The 16,343-nt window shown below is 42.4% G+C and overlaps 1 protein-coding gene across 4 annotated transcripts in view; it reads right to left on the bottom strand.

The window, feature by feature from the left end:
- The window catches only part of CYB5R2 (cytochrome b5 reductase 2), a 35,263-nt gene that overhangs the window by 18,629 nt on the left and 291 nt on the right, over positions 1-16,343 (bottom strand). For 3 of the 4 annotated variants that reach the window (XR_012159359.1, XR_012159358.1, XM_073347690.1), the window contains exons 2-6: positions 15,070-15,162; positions 7,379-7,525; positions 5,965-6,037; positions 4,664-4,770; positions 1,840-1,969 (exon numbers count right to left, since the gene is read on the bottom strand). Coding sequence is in view for 1 of the 4 variants with exons in the window: in XM_073347690.1 (XP_073203791.1) it covers positions 1,840-1,969; positions 4,664-4,770; positions 5,965-6,037; positions 7,379-7,525; positions 15,070-15,162 (550 nt within the window). In the remaining 3 variants the exon portion in view is untranslated. Of the gene's footprint in view, positions 1-1,839; positions 1,970-4,663; positions 4,771-5,964; positions 6,038-7,378; positions 7,526-8,152; positions 8,288-15,069; positions 15,163-16,343 lie in introns of those variants that run through there. The other variant, XR_012159360.1, reaches the window with a different exon arrangement.

Here is a 16,343-nt window from a genome sequence, read left to right as displayed (position 1 = left end):
TCAATCTGTGGAACTCGTTGCCAGGGGATAGGCAAAGGTGAAGGCCAAAACTATAATGGAGCTCAAAAAAGGAATAAAGTGAGTTCATGGAGGATAGGTCCATCAATGGCTATTAGCAAGAATTGTCAGGGATGCAGCTCCATGATGTGGGTGTTCCTAGCCTCTGACCACCAGAAGCTGCGAGTGGACAACATGGGGATGGATCACTCTGTGACTGTCTTCTCTGTTCAGTCCCTCTGAAGCACCTGGCATTGGCCACTGGAGAAAGAAAGGATATTGGACTAGATGGACCTTTGGTCTGACCCAGTATGGCTGTTTTTTGTCCTTATGTTCTTAAGGGATACAACTGCTGTGGAAGTCCAATTGTTGGAGTTGGCAACCTGATACATGGGGACAGATCTTCAGATCCAGCCAAACTGTGCTCAGCACAGGCCAAGGTGGAAATGGTAAAAGTGGCTTTATGCCCCCTTGTAATCTCCAATCTTACTGCTGGCCAAGGACTAGTTTAGCTACAAGCATAATTTAGAATAACCTTGAGGCACCTCTGAAGAACTGCATCTAGCTGCACCAAAAGGTCATCCTGCAGCTGTGGATTGCTGGAGCACAGTGGTCACTCACCCTACACTGAGAGCTGGGAATAGCAATGACTGTCACCCAAGAGGCTAATTAAGTCATCTTTATGATCCCTTTGCATCATGGGACTTGCACTAAAACATTAACAGACCAAAAGTGTTAAGCCAAGAGACCCTGCAATGAATACAGCAATTAAATATATTAGTGTGCTGCACAGTCAGATCAGACCCTTTTTATTACAGTAATTTATTCATCTCTAGATACCCAGATAGCTAACAAGACTCCAATTAAACCCTTGGCATTGACACTAAAGGCCATGTGACCTTGACCCCTAGCATGCAGGGATCAAAAGAACTACATAACTTCTTTTGTACACCAGAGGATGCCGCTGCTTTGGGGTAATCAAAAAATAAGACACAGCTTGTAACTCAATTCAGAGGCTACATATCTCTAAGAATCAAACAGAAAGCCTCATGACCAAATTCATGCTCTGATAATCAATTAACAGATTTGTAACCAATGCTACAGAGTTCCTGTTGTCTATAGCAATCGAAGTGCAACAGAAAAGTGTGTGTATTTGTAACTTATGTAGCTTATCGATTCCATCCAAAAAATAAGACTCATTTGTACTTTATTCCTAATAAAGGGCCTGATCCTGACAAGTGCTAAGTACCTGGAGCTGCCACTGAAGTATATGGGAGTTTTAGGTGTACACTCCCAGTCAATCAAGATCAGGGCAAAATCCCTTATACTCTTTTACAACCATCTTATGTGAGAGTCCCTCAACACATCGATCCCTCCCACACAGAAAGATCCTTATCCAAGACAAGCCTGTTTTAAAACAGGGCAAGCTGGCTTATAGCCAGGGAGTTACAGAGCAGAAATGATGTGCTTCCCAGAGGAACACTTTAAGATTTGCAGCCTGAGCATCTCGCACAAAGATTAAAATACTCTCAGCTACTTCAAATACAAGTTTATCGGTGATACAAAACAATATGAATGTATCAATAGAGTGGATTTAAATACCCTTTACAGGAGGGCAAGTGTTTGAACAGTCACATTCTCAGACCAGTACAATGCTCTCATTCCCCAGCATGGTCATGCTACAACAGGCATGAGTCAAGAACATTGGGAGAGAACTCCCATAGGAGAACTTTGGGGCTCATTTCAAAAGAAAGCAGTGTCCCAATCTGGAAAGCCCTCAAGATTTAAATTGCCTTTGAAAATAACTAGATTCCCCCTCCCTCCATTTTAACATCACCGTACCTGTCCCCTTGTATACAAGGAGCCCGTTTGGCCCTCTGAAGTCAATGGTATCCCCAACAGTCATGCTGTCTAAGTACTGGGACATCTTCCCACCTTCAGGGAATTTGGGATGGACATTTTTGTAGTAGACCTGAAGAAACACAGCAACTGTTAGTGTTTTGACCATTTAGCTATCAGATGGCAATAGTGTCGTCTCAAAAACACCTTGCATAGAACACTGGACACCTGAAATGAGACCCAGGAAATCCCTTGCTCTCAGTATTCATTTGCGCACTGTAAGTGGAAACCACCACAGTGCAGTGAGAAAACTGCTGCTTCATGCAGCTGCTGCTTTTCCATCCATAGCAGGCAGTGTGGTTAATGGAAATGTCCGTGCAGACTCTATGCACTGCATTTATCTCCCTGTACCTCTGCAACGCCAGCCTCAAGTCACCTCCATCGCTAATCTCCCTCCAGAAAATGGCAGGAGGTCCTTTTTTCGCTTCATAGCATTCAAAAGGGCTCCACCATAAAGTGCAGTGATGAATATTACCTTAAATTCTCCCTTTCACCTTGAAAACGCTTTACAAACGTTAAACCACTAACAAATCCTCACAACACATGGAACATGAGGGATCAGGAACAAGAGTGAAACCCAGAAACAAAGGAGAAACTGAAGAAGAAAGCGGCTTGCCCAAAGACAAACAGAGAGTCAGCATTAGAATGGGGATTGGAAGAACTCAGGAGTCCAGGGACCTAACCACAGTGCACTCTGCAATCCACACTAGCTTGAAAGGTTCCAGCAAAGGAAACTATGAACACTCCTACTCAAAATCTTCCAGGATTCTAACATTGAATCAGAAAATGCAACATTCTTTCATGACACGGCACCATGTATGCAAAGAACTTCAAGTCTATTGTTCAATTATGCAAGCATCAGAAAGGAAATAAAGGAGAAAACAATCAGAGGTTGTTTTAGCATACAGAGATGGTTTGGGGAACGTGCAAGGCAGATTCTCAATGAGCAGGTTATAGATGTGCAGACTGTAACATACTTCTCCACAAGATAAGAGTAAAGCAATGCCATGTACTGCTCTACCCATCCTGTCCAATAACAATCAATTTCAGCACATTTTTAAAGCTGAACTCTGTACAAGAGTCTCAATGTGGAAAACAAGGGCCTCGGGCTCATGCCAGGAGTAGATGCCGACTAGCCTTTCTTCTTCCACTCCTGCTGCACCTAGAATCCTCTCAAGGGCTTCCTCTCGCCTTCATTAAATTCAGACTCCTCATCCATTCTCATGGCCCTGCACATCACTTTCCTGGCTTCCATCTCTGCTCTCATTTCATTTCAGAACACTTCTTCATTCCTCTGCACCTCCCTTTATCTCCTTCTCCCCATCCTAGTGTCAAACCTTATTTTATTCTACCCTCTGCACTCTGAGCAGCCCAGTTTCAGCAACCAAATGCTCCCTCTCCTCCTCCAAATGTCTCCTTTAAACCCACCTCTTTTTGAAGCCTTCCCATGATAAATAGAGGTGGGCTGAAGACAGTCTTCCTGTCCCATGAAATTTTTTTAAATTCCAAAGTTTTCCTGTTCTGCATCAAAACTACCCTGAGACCTTTCAAAGTTTTTTCTGACAAAAAACTAGAGACACACCCCCCCTCCCTCCCCCCAAAAAAATTCAATCCTGGTCTTGAGAAAGCTTTCCCAACTAAAGTTTTGTTGAACCTGATCTTCTCCTGCAATGAGTTTTGGTTTCAATTAATCAGCATTTCTGATAAACGTATCATTGAAAAATTCCTGACCAACTCCAACAATGAACTCTTCACTAATTAGGTCCCCAGCCTTAAAGCCCTACATTGGTTATCCATCTGAGCTCTTGGAGAAGGCAACCTTCACCTGATTCTGATTTCACATGGATTTTACACTAGTGTAACTACAGATTTTAATTTATCCCAGTATGAGAGCTCCACCAGGTCCTTTGTCTTTCTATGCATTTTATAGAGCACTCTGAGCTTATGGCATTCTCCAAATAATAATTTCATTTGAACAACTTCCAAAGCTTAGAGAGATGTGGTGGAATTTCTCTAGTGAAGATGAAGTTAGCAAGCACCTCTTGTCACTTATTTTCTACTTCCATGTAAACCCTATCAATGGCAGCAGCATAGTTTTAGGAAGAACAGTCCTTAGTTACCAAGTATCAGAGTCCTTAGTTAATCATTGCTGAAGAAGTAACAGGGAAGAGCTCCTGACTCCATTTTATTGGATACTGTGCCGAAATAGTGACTATTGTGTTCTTCTCCCTCTCAGGGTCGTGATGGCAGATTTACTAGCGAGATTTATATCATTTAAAGGACATTGTGAAATAAGCTGGTGTTTCAAATTCCTACAGCCAGGTATCACATCATAAAAACTGGTATCACAATTGGCAGCCTTGTAACAATCATCCTCTCATCCCTAAAGAATGAGGCACCAAAAATACATCCCTCTCAAATGTCAGGCATTGGTAGGAGCTGTAGGGAGAAATTTGCAGTGTCCCCCGCTGTACCTATTCAATAGGAAAATAGGCTTCACTCTCTACATCTAATATCCAGCACCTTCCAGGATCACTAAATACACTTTAAAATAAATACTAACCTGGAGGACTTTTGCCATCACATCACCATATATTAAGAAAGGTCAAATTTGGGGCATAAACTACAGTGTTTGACAGCAACACTTTAAATGTCACTTAAATCCAATCCTCTCCTTCCTAAGGCAAGCATCGCCTTCTACACTTGGATAGTAAACATGTCCAGTTAGATTAAATTATCTGTCTCCATGAAGGCAGCTAATATTTACCTTTATAATTAAGTCAACATAACCTTTTACTTCATCACTGGAAACTGGAGTGTAGGCCCGGATGACAAGATTACCATTGATTTTGGAAGAGAGGTAAACATGCTGGCCTAGGGAGAAAGAGTTACAATCTAATTATCTCTTTCAGGACTGAGAAAAAAGAAAACAAAAAGAATGGAATGGGAAATAAAGAATCTAAACATATACAATAACTCCAATAAAAGCATTAGAAGCTAACCATGATAGGTACATCCTGTTGGGATACAGAAGTTGTATCATCATCTAGTCATACAACCCTAGAATCATTCTTCACTACATTGAAGTCTAAGTCTAATCAAATGCTATTGTTGAGAATATATGCTATATCCTTCAATATGTATATTTACATAATCCATGGTTATCATAACACCATCAGGAGTATGCAAAATACACACACACCCCATATATGTGATGAGAACAGCAATAGTATAAATTCTTTTTACAACCATGAAATAAATTGCTGAACTATGTCATGATGGCTATTTTGTTCTTTGGTTTGCGTACCTTGGACATTACCACTACACTGCCTCTTACCCATTTATTCCAGGACCACCTCAGATATTGAAAAAACACTTTGCCCATTGTGGCTCTTCCCAATGAATGCCAATAAAGCAATACCATGTATAAATCTATAATTCCAGATCCCTGTTGTTGAAAAACTAATATAATAGTCACTATTTCTACTGGACAGAAGATTTCTGCTTTGTTGCAGTTTAGACAGCCAGTCAGTAGCCAGTCAGCCAGATACAATTTTATCAAACTATTCCTACTATCACATTTCCTTTTCTCTGGTCAAGTGGCTGGGCCCATGGTTAGAACAAGATGCTGCAGGCTCTATTTGTGTCTTCACATATAACCTACAGTTGTAGGACTTTCTACTACACTTGTATATTTGAGAAGGGCTCAGTTCATACAAGAGTCAACCTATTCACACCTATATTTGGGATTTATGAAAAAAAATGAAAGCATAGTAATTTGGCTTTTGCTGCTGCTCCCAACCTAATAGGTATCCACACAGCCTCTGTTCCTTCTCCTGTTTGTCGGTGCTAATCTATGGTTTTTGTAGCATGGTATTATACAAGAGAGGGAGCTTGTCCAACAATCCAGCACCATGGCTGCCTCTAAATGGAGTTTTTAATACCCCAACTTCCTGAGCACCAAATTCACTATGCTTAAAAAAAAAAGAAAAGAAGATGATGATGATCACGGAAAAATCCTAAATTTACCCCAAAAAAATAATCACAGGAAAGAGTTTCAGTATTTACCTATAGGTAGCCCTAATACATGATCCGGCGACGGAAGCCCAAACCTGAATTTCCTGGTATCGTGGCTGATCTCCTGACAGAAAGCAAAGAGATGGAGAATAATAAGTGTGGTTTCAACAAGACAGTACAGTAGCACTCGGAATTTGGAAAACAGCACAATGTGCTTTGGTGAAACTACTGTTCATTAAAGTATAAGCCAAAATCCAAACAGCAAAACAGAAACAGGTTTGACAGTGAAATCTTAACAGTTCATCTTTTTCTAAGCCTGCTTATAAAGGACTAACTCTTGAAGTCCTCTCCCCTTCTCAGAAGCGAAGAGGAAGGCAATTTTTCCTGATTAAGGACATTGTGACAATTGCAGCCTTACAACAAAAATCTTTAGGTTTTCTCTAATCAATATACATGCTCATTGTACCTTTGATGTTTCCTGATTTATGACAAAACTGGCATGCCTTATGTAGAGGCACACATTACATTAAGGAAGGCTATAACTCCTACTTCCCACCAATGCAAATTCTAAGTGTATTAAAAGGAAGATATGCCTCTGGATTAGGAACTGTGCATTCAAAGAAACTAATCCAATTATTTATTCTTTTGAAGGGGTAACTAGTAAACACTAATTTATGCATTACGTTTTAGGAACCGAATTTATGCAACATCTAGAAAAAATATTCCAAGACATTTCCAGTAGCAGCTATGAAAATGAGATGTTCCCCAAAAGCATTAAATACTTAATGACAGAGAATACTTACTGTCCTAAGTAAACCCACTCAAGGAACAGGGAGGATACAAGATCCAGATGCCATATAAAAAGTTTATTACCAAAGGTGATGATAAAATTGTACTGGAACACACATGGAGATACTTTAAAGGGGTTGTTTAATATTAAAAAATAATATTAATCTTTTTTTAACCTTCTATCCAAGAACCTCAAAACATTTTACAAACATTAATTATAGACATACCTTCAAACCACAGCACTCATAATTGGAAATCCCAAAGTTCAGGGATGTTTATATCAGAGTTCTGAGCTAGCCCATTATTACCAGGGAAACTCTTTGGATCCAAGTTCAAATTTTAAAATCTCCACTCTTAGTTTCAGAGATGAGTGGATCTGTGTTTGGGTCCATCTCTGACTATGCGAACTTCACAACACTCCTAAGAAATAACTTAGCATTATGGGTCTTCATTTTGTAGATATGGGCACAGACCAAAAAAAAAAAAAAAGACTTATTGAACTGCTCAAGATCACACAATGAACCAGTTTCAGAGCCAGGGTAAGAGCACAGATCTAACTCCAGTCCTGTTTTGGTCATTCATGCTTCCTCCCTGAGAAAGTGTAGGCTGCACAATCTAAGTGATCTTCACAGAGCAGTTTGGCAGGATTCTAAACGAACTGAATGGGTTTGGTCACCTCTTTCTTTATCAATGGCAACGGATACTTAGTGTGTGGCTCCTGTAATGTAATGGGATCACTCTTCCTCTGGGATCTCCTAGCCTTGAAAACTAACAGCAAGGCTGACAGGGCAATGACAACCACAGCAATCAGCAAGTCCAGGTCCTACAAAAACAAAAACAAAAGGCACATGACATCGGACACAGCCTTGACTCAGAAAGGAAAGGAGGACGTGTGGCACGTTAGAGACTAACACACTGATTTGAGCATAAGCTTTCCTGAGCTACATTGTAGCTCCCTTCATCGGCTGAAAGCTCATGCTCAAATCAATGTGTTAGTCTCTAAGGTGCCACAAGTCCTCCTTTCCTTTTTGCGGATACAGCCGGACACGGCTGCTGCTCTGAAACCAGCCTTGACTCAGAGTCACTGGTTTAAGTGCACCAGCCTCCAAGAGACACAGACAAAGTGGCCCTGGGCACGTTAATATTATGGCCACAGACTTCGGACGGAGGTGGGGGGGCTGGGCAGCTCCCCCGGAGCTGCGAGGATCTGGGGCCTCGGAAATGTTGCGACCCTGCGGGTGCCGCACAAGCCGCAAACACACCAAGCGCGCCCCCCCCCCCCCCGCCCAGCCTCCATCACTGCCCCGCCCCCCATGCTCTTGGCGCTAACGGCGCTCCCAGGAGTTTCTCAAACCGCCCCGCCCCGCCCCGCCCCGGGCTGCAGAGGGGCGGGGAGCGGCTGCCACGGAGCCCGGGCTGCACCGCCCGCCGGACACAGCCCCTCTCGTACCGCGCTCGGCTCCATGACTGCGGCAGGCAGCGCTCCCGGCCCCGGCCCCGGCCCCGGCCCCGCCTGACGGGTCCCGCGTTGACTCCCGCTGCGCCCCGCTGCAACCTCCGAGTCCTCTCCCCGGCACGGTCTGCCCAGCCCGTGCAAGCCCCTCCTGCGTCCCGCCCTGCACGCTCCGCCTCCCCCCCCCACCCTCCCCCAAACAGTGCAACCCCCTCCAGCCCGGCTCACTCTCTCCAGCCCCTGCCCACCGCTACCGCCCCCGTGCAACCTGCTCCAGCCCTGCACACTCTCTCCACCCCGTGCAAACTCTTCCCACGCTCCCCGCTCCGCCCCAGGGCAGCCCCTCCAGCCCTGCAACCCCTCCCCCCGTGCAACCCCCTCTCCCCACTGTGCAGCCCCTCCCCCCGTGCAACCCCCTCTCCCCACTGTGCAGCCCCTCCAGCCCTGCACGCTCCCCCCGTGCAACCCCCTCTCCCCACTGTGCAGCCCGTGCAAACCCCTGCCGCCCTGCACGCTCCTCCCGCCCCTTACCCATGCTTTGCCCCACGCAAGCCACTCCTCTCTCACCCCACGGGAAAAAACCCCGCCCACCCGTTCCAACACCTTCCGACCCTTGGTCCCTGCAATCCTTTCCCCCTCGCCCTGCTTCAGCACTGTGGTAGCAGCTAGACGATATAGGTCACTTCTGCTGCACCTACCATGTTCCCTAACCACTGGATTTCACCAGTCTAGATGAGGCCTGCTCTATACTTAACATTTCGATAGACTGACAAGCCCCTCTCACTGTGCCAGCACCTCCTAATAGCCCACCTGGGGATTAGCTCACCAGGTCTGATGCCCCTTCTGTCACTTCTCTCTCTGTGACTCAGGGTGCTCTCTTCATGGTTTGGCTCCCTCGCCAGGTCACTACAGTCGTCCCCTTCTGGGGTATCAAAGTCTCTACATAAAAAATGGCAGACTGCCCTGACCTGGACACTCCTGGACACTCCTTCTACTTCAGATTCCAGCTCAGGAACCCTCTAATCAGCAGCCAAGGTCTGCACCATCTTACACCTTGCTGCCATTCCCCTGAACCTTTTCATATATCCTCTCTCCCAGGTTTCCCTCTCTAATGTCCTGAGAGTGGCTACATGCTCTGCTGCCAAGTTCCCAGCTTTATACTAGCCCCACCTGTTCCTTCTCTGCCTCCATCCATCAAGCAACTTTTCAAGCACAGGCTCTCCCCCAGGTGCAGCCCATCAGGTTAAGTAATCTAATTTATCCTGCTCTGCCACCTTGTGTAATATGACCATCCCATCACTTTGACATAACTACATTGCTCAGAAGTGTGGATTTTTCACACTCCTGAGTAAAGTAACTATGCTGATATAACCCCAAGTGGAAAATCCCTTCTATCAATGTAGTTGACACTATAGGGTTATGCTGGCACAGACATGGTACCGTAGCTATGCCAATATAGTCCCCACAGTTTAGACATGACCTAAAATATCATGTGTACGTACAGACACACACACACCATTACACTTAAGAGTGAGAAAGGAAAATAATGCATAACTCTCGGAGAAGAAAAGGAGTACTTATGGCACCTTAGAGACTAACCAATTTATTTGAGCATAGGCTTTCGTGAGCTACAGCTCACTTCATCGGATGTATACTGTGGAAAATACAGAAGATGTTTTTATACACACAAACCATGAAAAAATGGGTGATTATCACTACAAAAGGTTTTCTCTCCCTCCACCCCACTCTCCTGCTGGTAATAGCTTATGTAAAGTGATCACTCTCCTTACAATGTGTATGATAATCAAGGTGGGCCATTTCCAGCACAAATCCAGGTTTTCTCCCCCTCCCCCCCAACACACCCACTCTCCTGTTGGTAATAGCTTATCTAAAGTGATCACTCTCCTTACAATGTGTATGATAATCAAGGTGGGCCATTTCACTTCAATGTCTCTGGTCACGCGATTACAGACATGAAAGTTGCGATATTACAACAGAAAAAACTTCAAATCCAGACTCCAGCAAGAGACTGCTGAATTGGAATTCATTTGAAAATTGGATACAATTAACTTAGGCTTGAATAGAGACTGGGAGTGGCTAAGTCATTATGCAAGGTAACCTACTTCCCCTTGTTTTTTCCTACCCCCGCCTCCCTTCCTCAGACCTTCCTGTTAAACCCTGGATTTGTGCTGGAAATGGCCCACCTTGATTATCATACACATTGTAAGGAGAGTGATCACTTTAGATAAGCTATTACCAACAGGAGAGTGGGTTTGTTGGGGAGGGTTTGGGGGGGGGGGAGAAAACCTGGATTTGTGCTGGAAATGGCCCACCTTGATTATCATACACATTGTAAGGAGAGTGATCACTTTACATAAGCTATTACCAGCAGGAGAGTGGGGTGGGGGGAGAGAAAACCTTTTGTGGTGATAATCACCCATTTTTTCATGGTTTGCGTGTATAAAAACATCTTCTGTGTTTTCCACAGTATGCATCCGATGAAGTAAGCTGTAGCTCACGAAAGCTTATGCTCAAATAAATTGGTTAGTCTCTAAGGTGCCACAAGTACTCCTTTTCTTTTTGCAAATACAGACTAACGCGGCTGTTTCTCGGAGAAGAGAAAGAGATGCCAGCAATAATTTTCCACTGTCAGGTTATGGACAGTGGTACAAAAAGGTTGCAAGATACTAAACCTCAATACCATATTAAACCTGTCCTAGACAGTTTCTTGGTGCATTAACTTTGGTAACACTTGTATATTTTGTCATGCTAATGAAGTTATCCAAATTGAAAGTAAAATGCATGCAGTCATCCGTTGTTATATAATGAAGTGAGTATGATTTTAAAAAGAGGGAAAAATTGCATAGTCCAATACCTCTACACCCCTTATTTTCTTGGTTCCTATTTTTTACCTTTCTTACCACTGTTTTCTCCACTCATCACTTTCAAAAACAGGAGAATGTTTAGCCTCAAATGCCATTAATTCGCCCCCATTATTCAGACTGCCAGAGAACCGAGATGTGCTCTGGAAGATGCCCTGGTTTACAATTCAGTAGTTACATTAATGAATCCCTTAAGTCAGTGAAACATAGTGGGCAATGCCCACACACTATCCTAATCAGGACCCATGGAATTCTGTGGCAGCGTAAGATTTATTTCATTGACAAAAGCTGTTGAATTCTGATGCCACAAATGTTGATTAAGGTGGCATGACTTATTTTCCATTGCAGAATAACGGTTAATTTGTTCAGTTGGAAAAACAATTTATACTTATGACATTTTAAAATAAAGACTAATGAAAGCAAAATAATATTTATATAAAGTTTCCATGTTGTTCAACTTACAGTTTGGGGACTTAACAAAACAGCTCCCGAAACTAAAACTTCACTGTATGTTAGTTTCAAACATGTGGCCTTCAGCATATTTTACTGAGATTGCTGAGCTGTATGACTAGATTATCAGTGGCCTTCTGAACTGTGCTTTTGGTTGGAAAAGAATTTGTCTTCTCTCAAGGACATGACTTCAATTCCTATGATAAGATGAATGCAAGACAGGGGTCTTGAAATCCTTGAAAGAATTTCAGGAGCGGATTTTTGTTTGATCTTTTGATTATTGCAGACCATTTCTGATGCCTCTTTCTAGCTAATATTATTTTTCACTTTCTTCTAGTGATGGTCCTTTCTTGCAACCACAGGATGGATTCTGGACCATGCAAAATTTTGATTCCTTCATTAAACTATTAAGCCCGATTCTACTCCACTTGTCCAGTTTTACACAGGTAAAACTATTGACTCAACTGGAACGACTCCTTAATTTACACTGGTGTAAGTGCATGAAAAATCAGGCCCATTCTCTCTTGTTTGAGAAAGGAAAAGTTTCCTCCTTTTGTGTAGATCCAATATTTGAAGGCAATTTTCTTCCATTAAAAATTACAATTATGGCCCATATGCTACTTGTCTTTCCATAGCATAAAGGGAAGCCAGCAGGGATAAAGAAAGATAAAAGTAGGCCTGGGAAGACCATGTGGAACAAATCGAGTAACACATGCTGCATGATGCCGCTGCCAGCAGTTCCTCCACTGGAGACCCCCACAAGGGAAAAGGTGTGTGGGCAGCCTGAGGGTGAATATCTGCTTTCCATGCTCCCTGACAAAGTATATCTAAGGCGACTATGACACACAAGTTGTTGCTACTCTGTGTTCTCCAGTGGGGCTCACTTGAGCACAATCAAAGGTGGAGAACTGGGAACAGCATAACACAGGAGTCAGCTGTGTGATCCTCAGTGGCTAAGGGAGGAGTGCAATCAAAGAGTTGGGAGCCACACGAAGGCAACACAGATACCCATGTAAGATCCATGGGGTTTCCGATATCTTTTTCCACGGATGCAGATTTTAGGCCAACATCACCTTCCTGTTTCATACCATTGTCAGGCCTACATTTCTAATGCAATGGACATACTCTCTCTCAAAACCCGCCAATTTTTTAAGCAAGAGCACATTTTCTTTCAGAAGACATGGGCCTGTGCTAGTAATTAAGGGCCAAATATTTCTTTCAAATACTTTCTACCAGGTGTAGCATCTGTCCATAAAGTGTTTGCACGGTTGGATTCTAACGTACATGCACACACTAGGCCTAAAGTTGCAGAGCTAATTAGCTAGGGGGTTAGTCAGAGATGCATCACGTATAACCAGAGTATCAGAACGCTTGATCCCACACAGGACTGGGACTCCCGTTTCACATACTGATCGTGCTGTGAAACAAAACCCTGCACCTCTGCGTACTTGTTCTGGACATTAAGAAATAGTAGTAGTTGTTTTTAATTCTAATTATTTCAATAGGGAGAAAACAAATGCCTATTCCAGATGCAACGCAAAGCTTTAATTTGCTTCCACACACTGTTACTGAGAGGACTGTTTTCACTTGCATTTCAAGAAACAAGAATGATTTCATCTTGATTTTAGACTCGGAGCGTGATTCTCATTTACACTAATGTCAGTTTACACCACCATGGCAGCGAAAAAGGACCCTGAAGTAGGTGTAACTGTCATTTACCGGAGCGGGATAAAGTGGTCTTAGTGAAAATGAGAATCAGGCCCTAGTCTTTCTTATGAAAAATTGTATTAAACAGTAAAAACAAAGGTTGGCAAAATAACATTCTATATTTGACTCTTTAACCTCAGCAGTTTTCCACCACAACCTTCTCAATCTCACCTACAATTCTGTTTCAAGGGTAGCATTTAAGGGCCAAATTCCTTTCTGACACAGGGGAATGACATCAAACATCCAATTACATCAACCAAGTTATAACCAGAGCTGTGCAAAAGCAACAGAACTGCTTTCAGTATACGTGACCAGCAATAAAGACTGCAAACAATGAAAAATAAGTTTGTGTCCACTGTTTTTCAGACAGTGAATGGCTAATCTCTTTTCCTCACACTTTCCCTAGGCTTTATAGCCTTAGATTTTGAAGTATTTTCATGTGCTCCAGGAGTTTTTGGTAAGGTCTTGACAGAATATTTTCAATGGAGGGAAGACTCTTGTCAAAGGTGCCTGACACACAGGTTTGGAGAGCAATATTCTCTTTGTTTTGCACAGTTGCCTAATACTTTCTCAGTTGCACCATAAAAGAAAAATAAAATCAGAAGACCAAGTCTCAGACCACTCAAAGGTTAGATTGCAAACAATTGAGTCCGACTGATAAACCTGGTGACAGATCTCTGAAGACAACAAGAATTTAGCCGTTCAAATTGATATCATCACAATTGGGCTCTTTACCTGCATTCTGACTACTTACCTCGGTTATTAAAATAACTCTTCTCAGACTTGATTATTCTTTAAACTAAATATTGTACCATTATATTTATGATATTTTCTAAAGTGACTTTTGGATGCAAATTTTCAAATACTCAGCCATGCATAAAAATGCATGTGCAATTGTGCGGCTAATTTGCCTTGACAGTCGCTGCAATTCCATCTGCAAATCAGGTATTTGTGTGTGCAAGTAGCCATGTGGGCATAGGTAAACCACTGCGGTTGGCATGTAAAAATATCTGATTTGCAAGGACCACCTTGTTACAGTATTTGCATCTGTATCAGTTCTGTGTATGATTCTAGGCTCTTGACCTGACAGATCTGGCCCTTGAAATGCTTTTAAATTAGTTAAATAATGCTAAGAACCTTTCTCATTACTTGTTGAGCTGATATGATCAACTATTTAAGTGTTCAAACATTTTGGAATAGAGCAGGGCAAGTGGTTGAAGTTTCAACAGTGACAATCCTACATTTTACACATCCCTGATGTACCTTGTAATCCACATTTCCAACATGGAGTGGCTGATATATGACTCAAATCAGTAAACAATTAAAGGAGGGTAATGTAATTAATGCAAACAACTTGGGTTTATGGAAAATAGTTCCTGTCAAATAACTCGATTTTTAAAAAAAATGAGATTACAAGTTTCGTTGATAAAGGTAATAGTGTCTATAATATACTTAGAATTATCTAAGGCGTTTGACTTGGTTCCGCACAACATTTTGATTAAAAAGCTGGAATGATTAAAAATTATGATGGCACACATTAAATGGATTAAAATATGGCCAACTGATAGGTCTCAAAATATAATTGCAAATGGGGACTCATCATCGAGCGGGTGTTTTCAGTGAGGTCCCGCAGGATCGATTCTTGGTCCTATGCTATTTAACATTTTTATCAATGACCTGGAAGAAAACATAAAATCATCACTGATAAAATTTGCAGATAACATGAAGATTGGGGGACTGGTAAATAACAAAGAGGAGAGTTCACGGGTTCAGAGCAATCTGGTAAATTGGGTGCAAGTAAACAATATGCATTTTAATACCGCTATCTGTAAAAAGTATGCATCTAGGAAAAAAAAGAACATAGGCCATACTTACAGGATGGGGGACTCTATCCTGGGAAGCAGAGACTCTGAAAAAGATTTGGGGGTCATGGTGGATAATCAGCTGAACATAAGTTCCCAGTGTGCACTGTGGACAAAAGAGCAAATGCGATCCTGGAATTCATAAATAGAGGAATCTCATGCACAAGGAGAGACGTTATTTTACCTTTATCTTTGGCACTGGTGTGACTGCTGCTGAAATAGTGTGTCCAGTTCTGTGCCCGCAATTCAAGAACGATGTTGATAAATTGGAGAGGGTTTAGAGAAGAGCCATAAGAATAATTAAAAGATTAGAAAATAGTCTTTATAGTGATAAACTAAATAGATTGATAAACTAAAAGCTCAAAGAGAAGGTTAAGAGGTGACTTGATTACAGGCTACAAGTATCAACAGGGGAATAAATGTTTAACAACAGGCTCTTCAGTCTAGAAGAGAAAGCTGTAACATGATCCAATGGCTGGAAGTTGATGTTTGACACATTCAGACTGGAAATAAGGCATAATTTTTTAATGGTGAGAGTAAGTAGCCAGTGGAACAATTTACCAATGGCATCAATGGATTCTCCATCACGATTGGATGCTTTTTCTAAAAGATATGATCTAAGAGTTATTTTGGGGAAGTTCCATGGCCTGTATTGTACAGGAAGTCAGACAAGATGGGGGAGGTTTACGCTGGATATTAGGAAAAACTTTTTCACTAGGAGGGTGGTGAAACACTGGAATGCGTTACCTAGGGAGGTGGTGGAATCTCCTTCCTTAGAAGTTTTTAAGGTCAGGCTTGACAAAACCCTGGCTGGGATGATTTAGTTAGGGATTGGTCCTGCTTTGAGCAGGGGGTTGGACTAGATGACCTCTTGAGGTCCCTTCCAACCCTGATATTCTATGATTCTATAATCACAATGGTCCCTTCTGGCCTTGGAATCTATGAACCATAATGGAGTCCTAACCCCTCAAGCAGTTAGACTCTACAAAAGTTCATGCAGCCATTTTCAGTGCATAACTATTTTTATTATACGGTCAGATATTACATATAAAAATATTGGGCCAAATCCTACAGTTCTTTCTCAGTCCTTCCAGTCAACATGTCCATTGCTGACTGAGACACTACTAAAGAGGGCAGCCTAACAGAAACTAATAGATGACTATGACCAATTTAGAGCCCTCTATCAACAATTCATAAAGTGTAGTTTCAAAGCCAGACACAATGGACCTGATTCTCCTTTCACTTAAACTGATGAGAGTCATTGCAATCAATAGAGTTAAACTGGTG

This window comes from Lepidochelys kempii, chromosome 6 (assembly GCF_965140265.1).
Source record: "Lepidochelys kempii isolate rLepKem1 chromosome 6, rLepKem1.hap2, whole genome shotgun sequence".
Lineage (NCBI taxonomy): Eukaryota > Metazoa > Chordata > Testudines > Cheloniidae > Lepidochelys > Lepidochelys kempii.
This window is presented reverse-complemented; position numbering and strand designations above follow the sequence as displayed.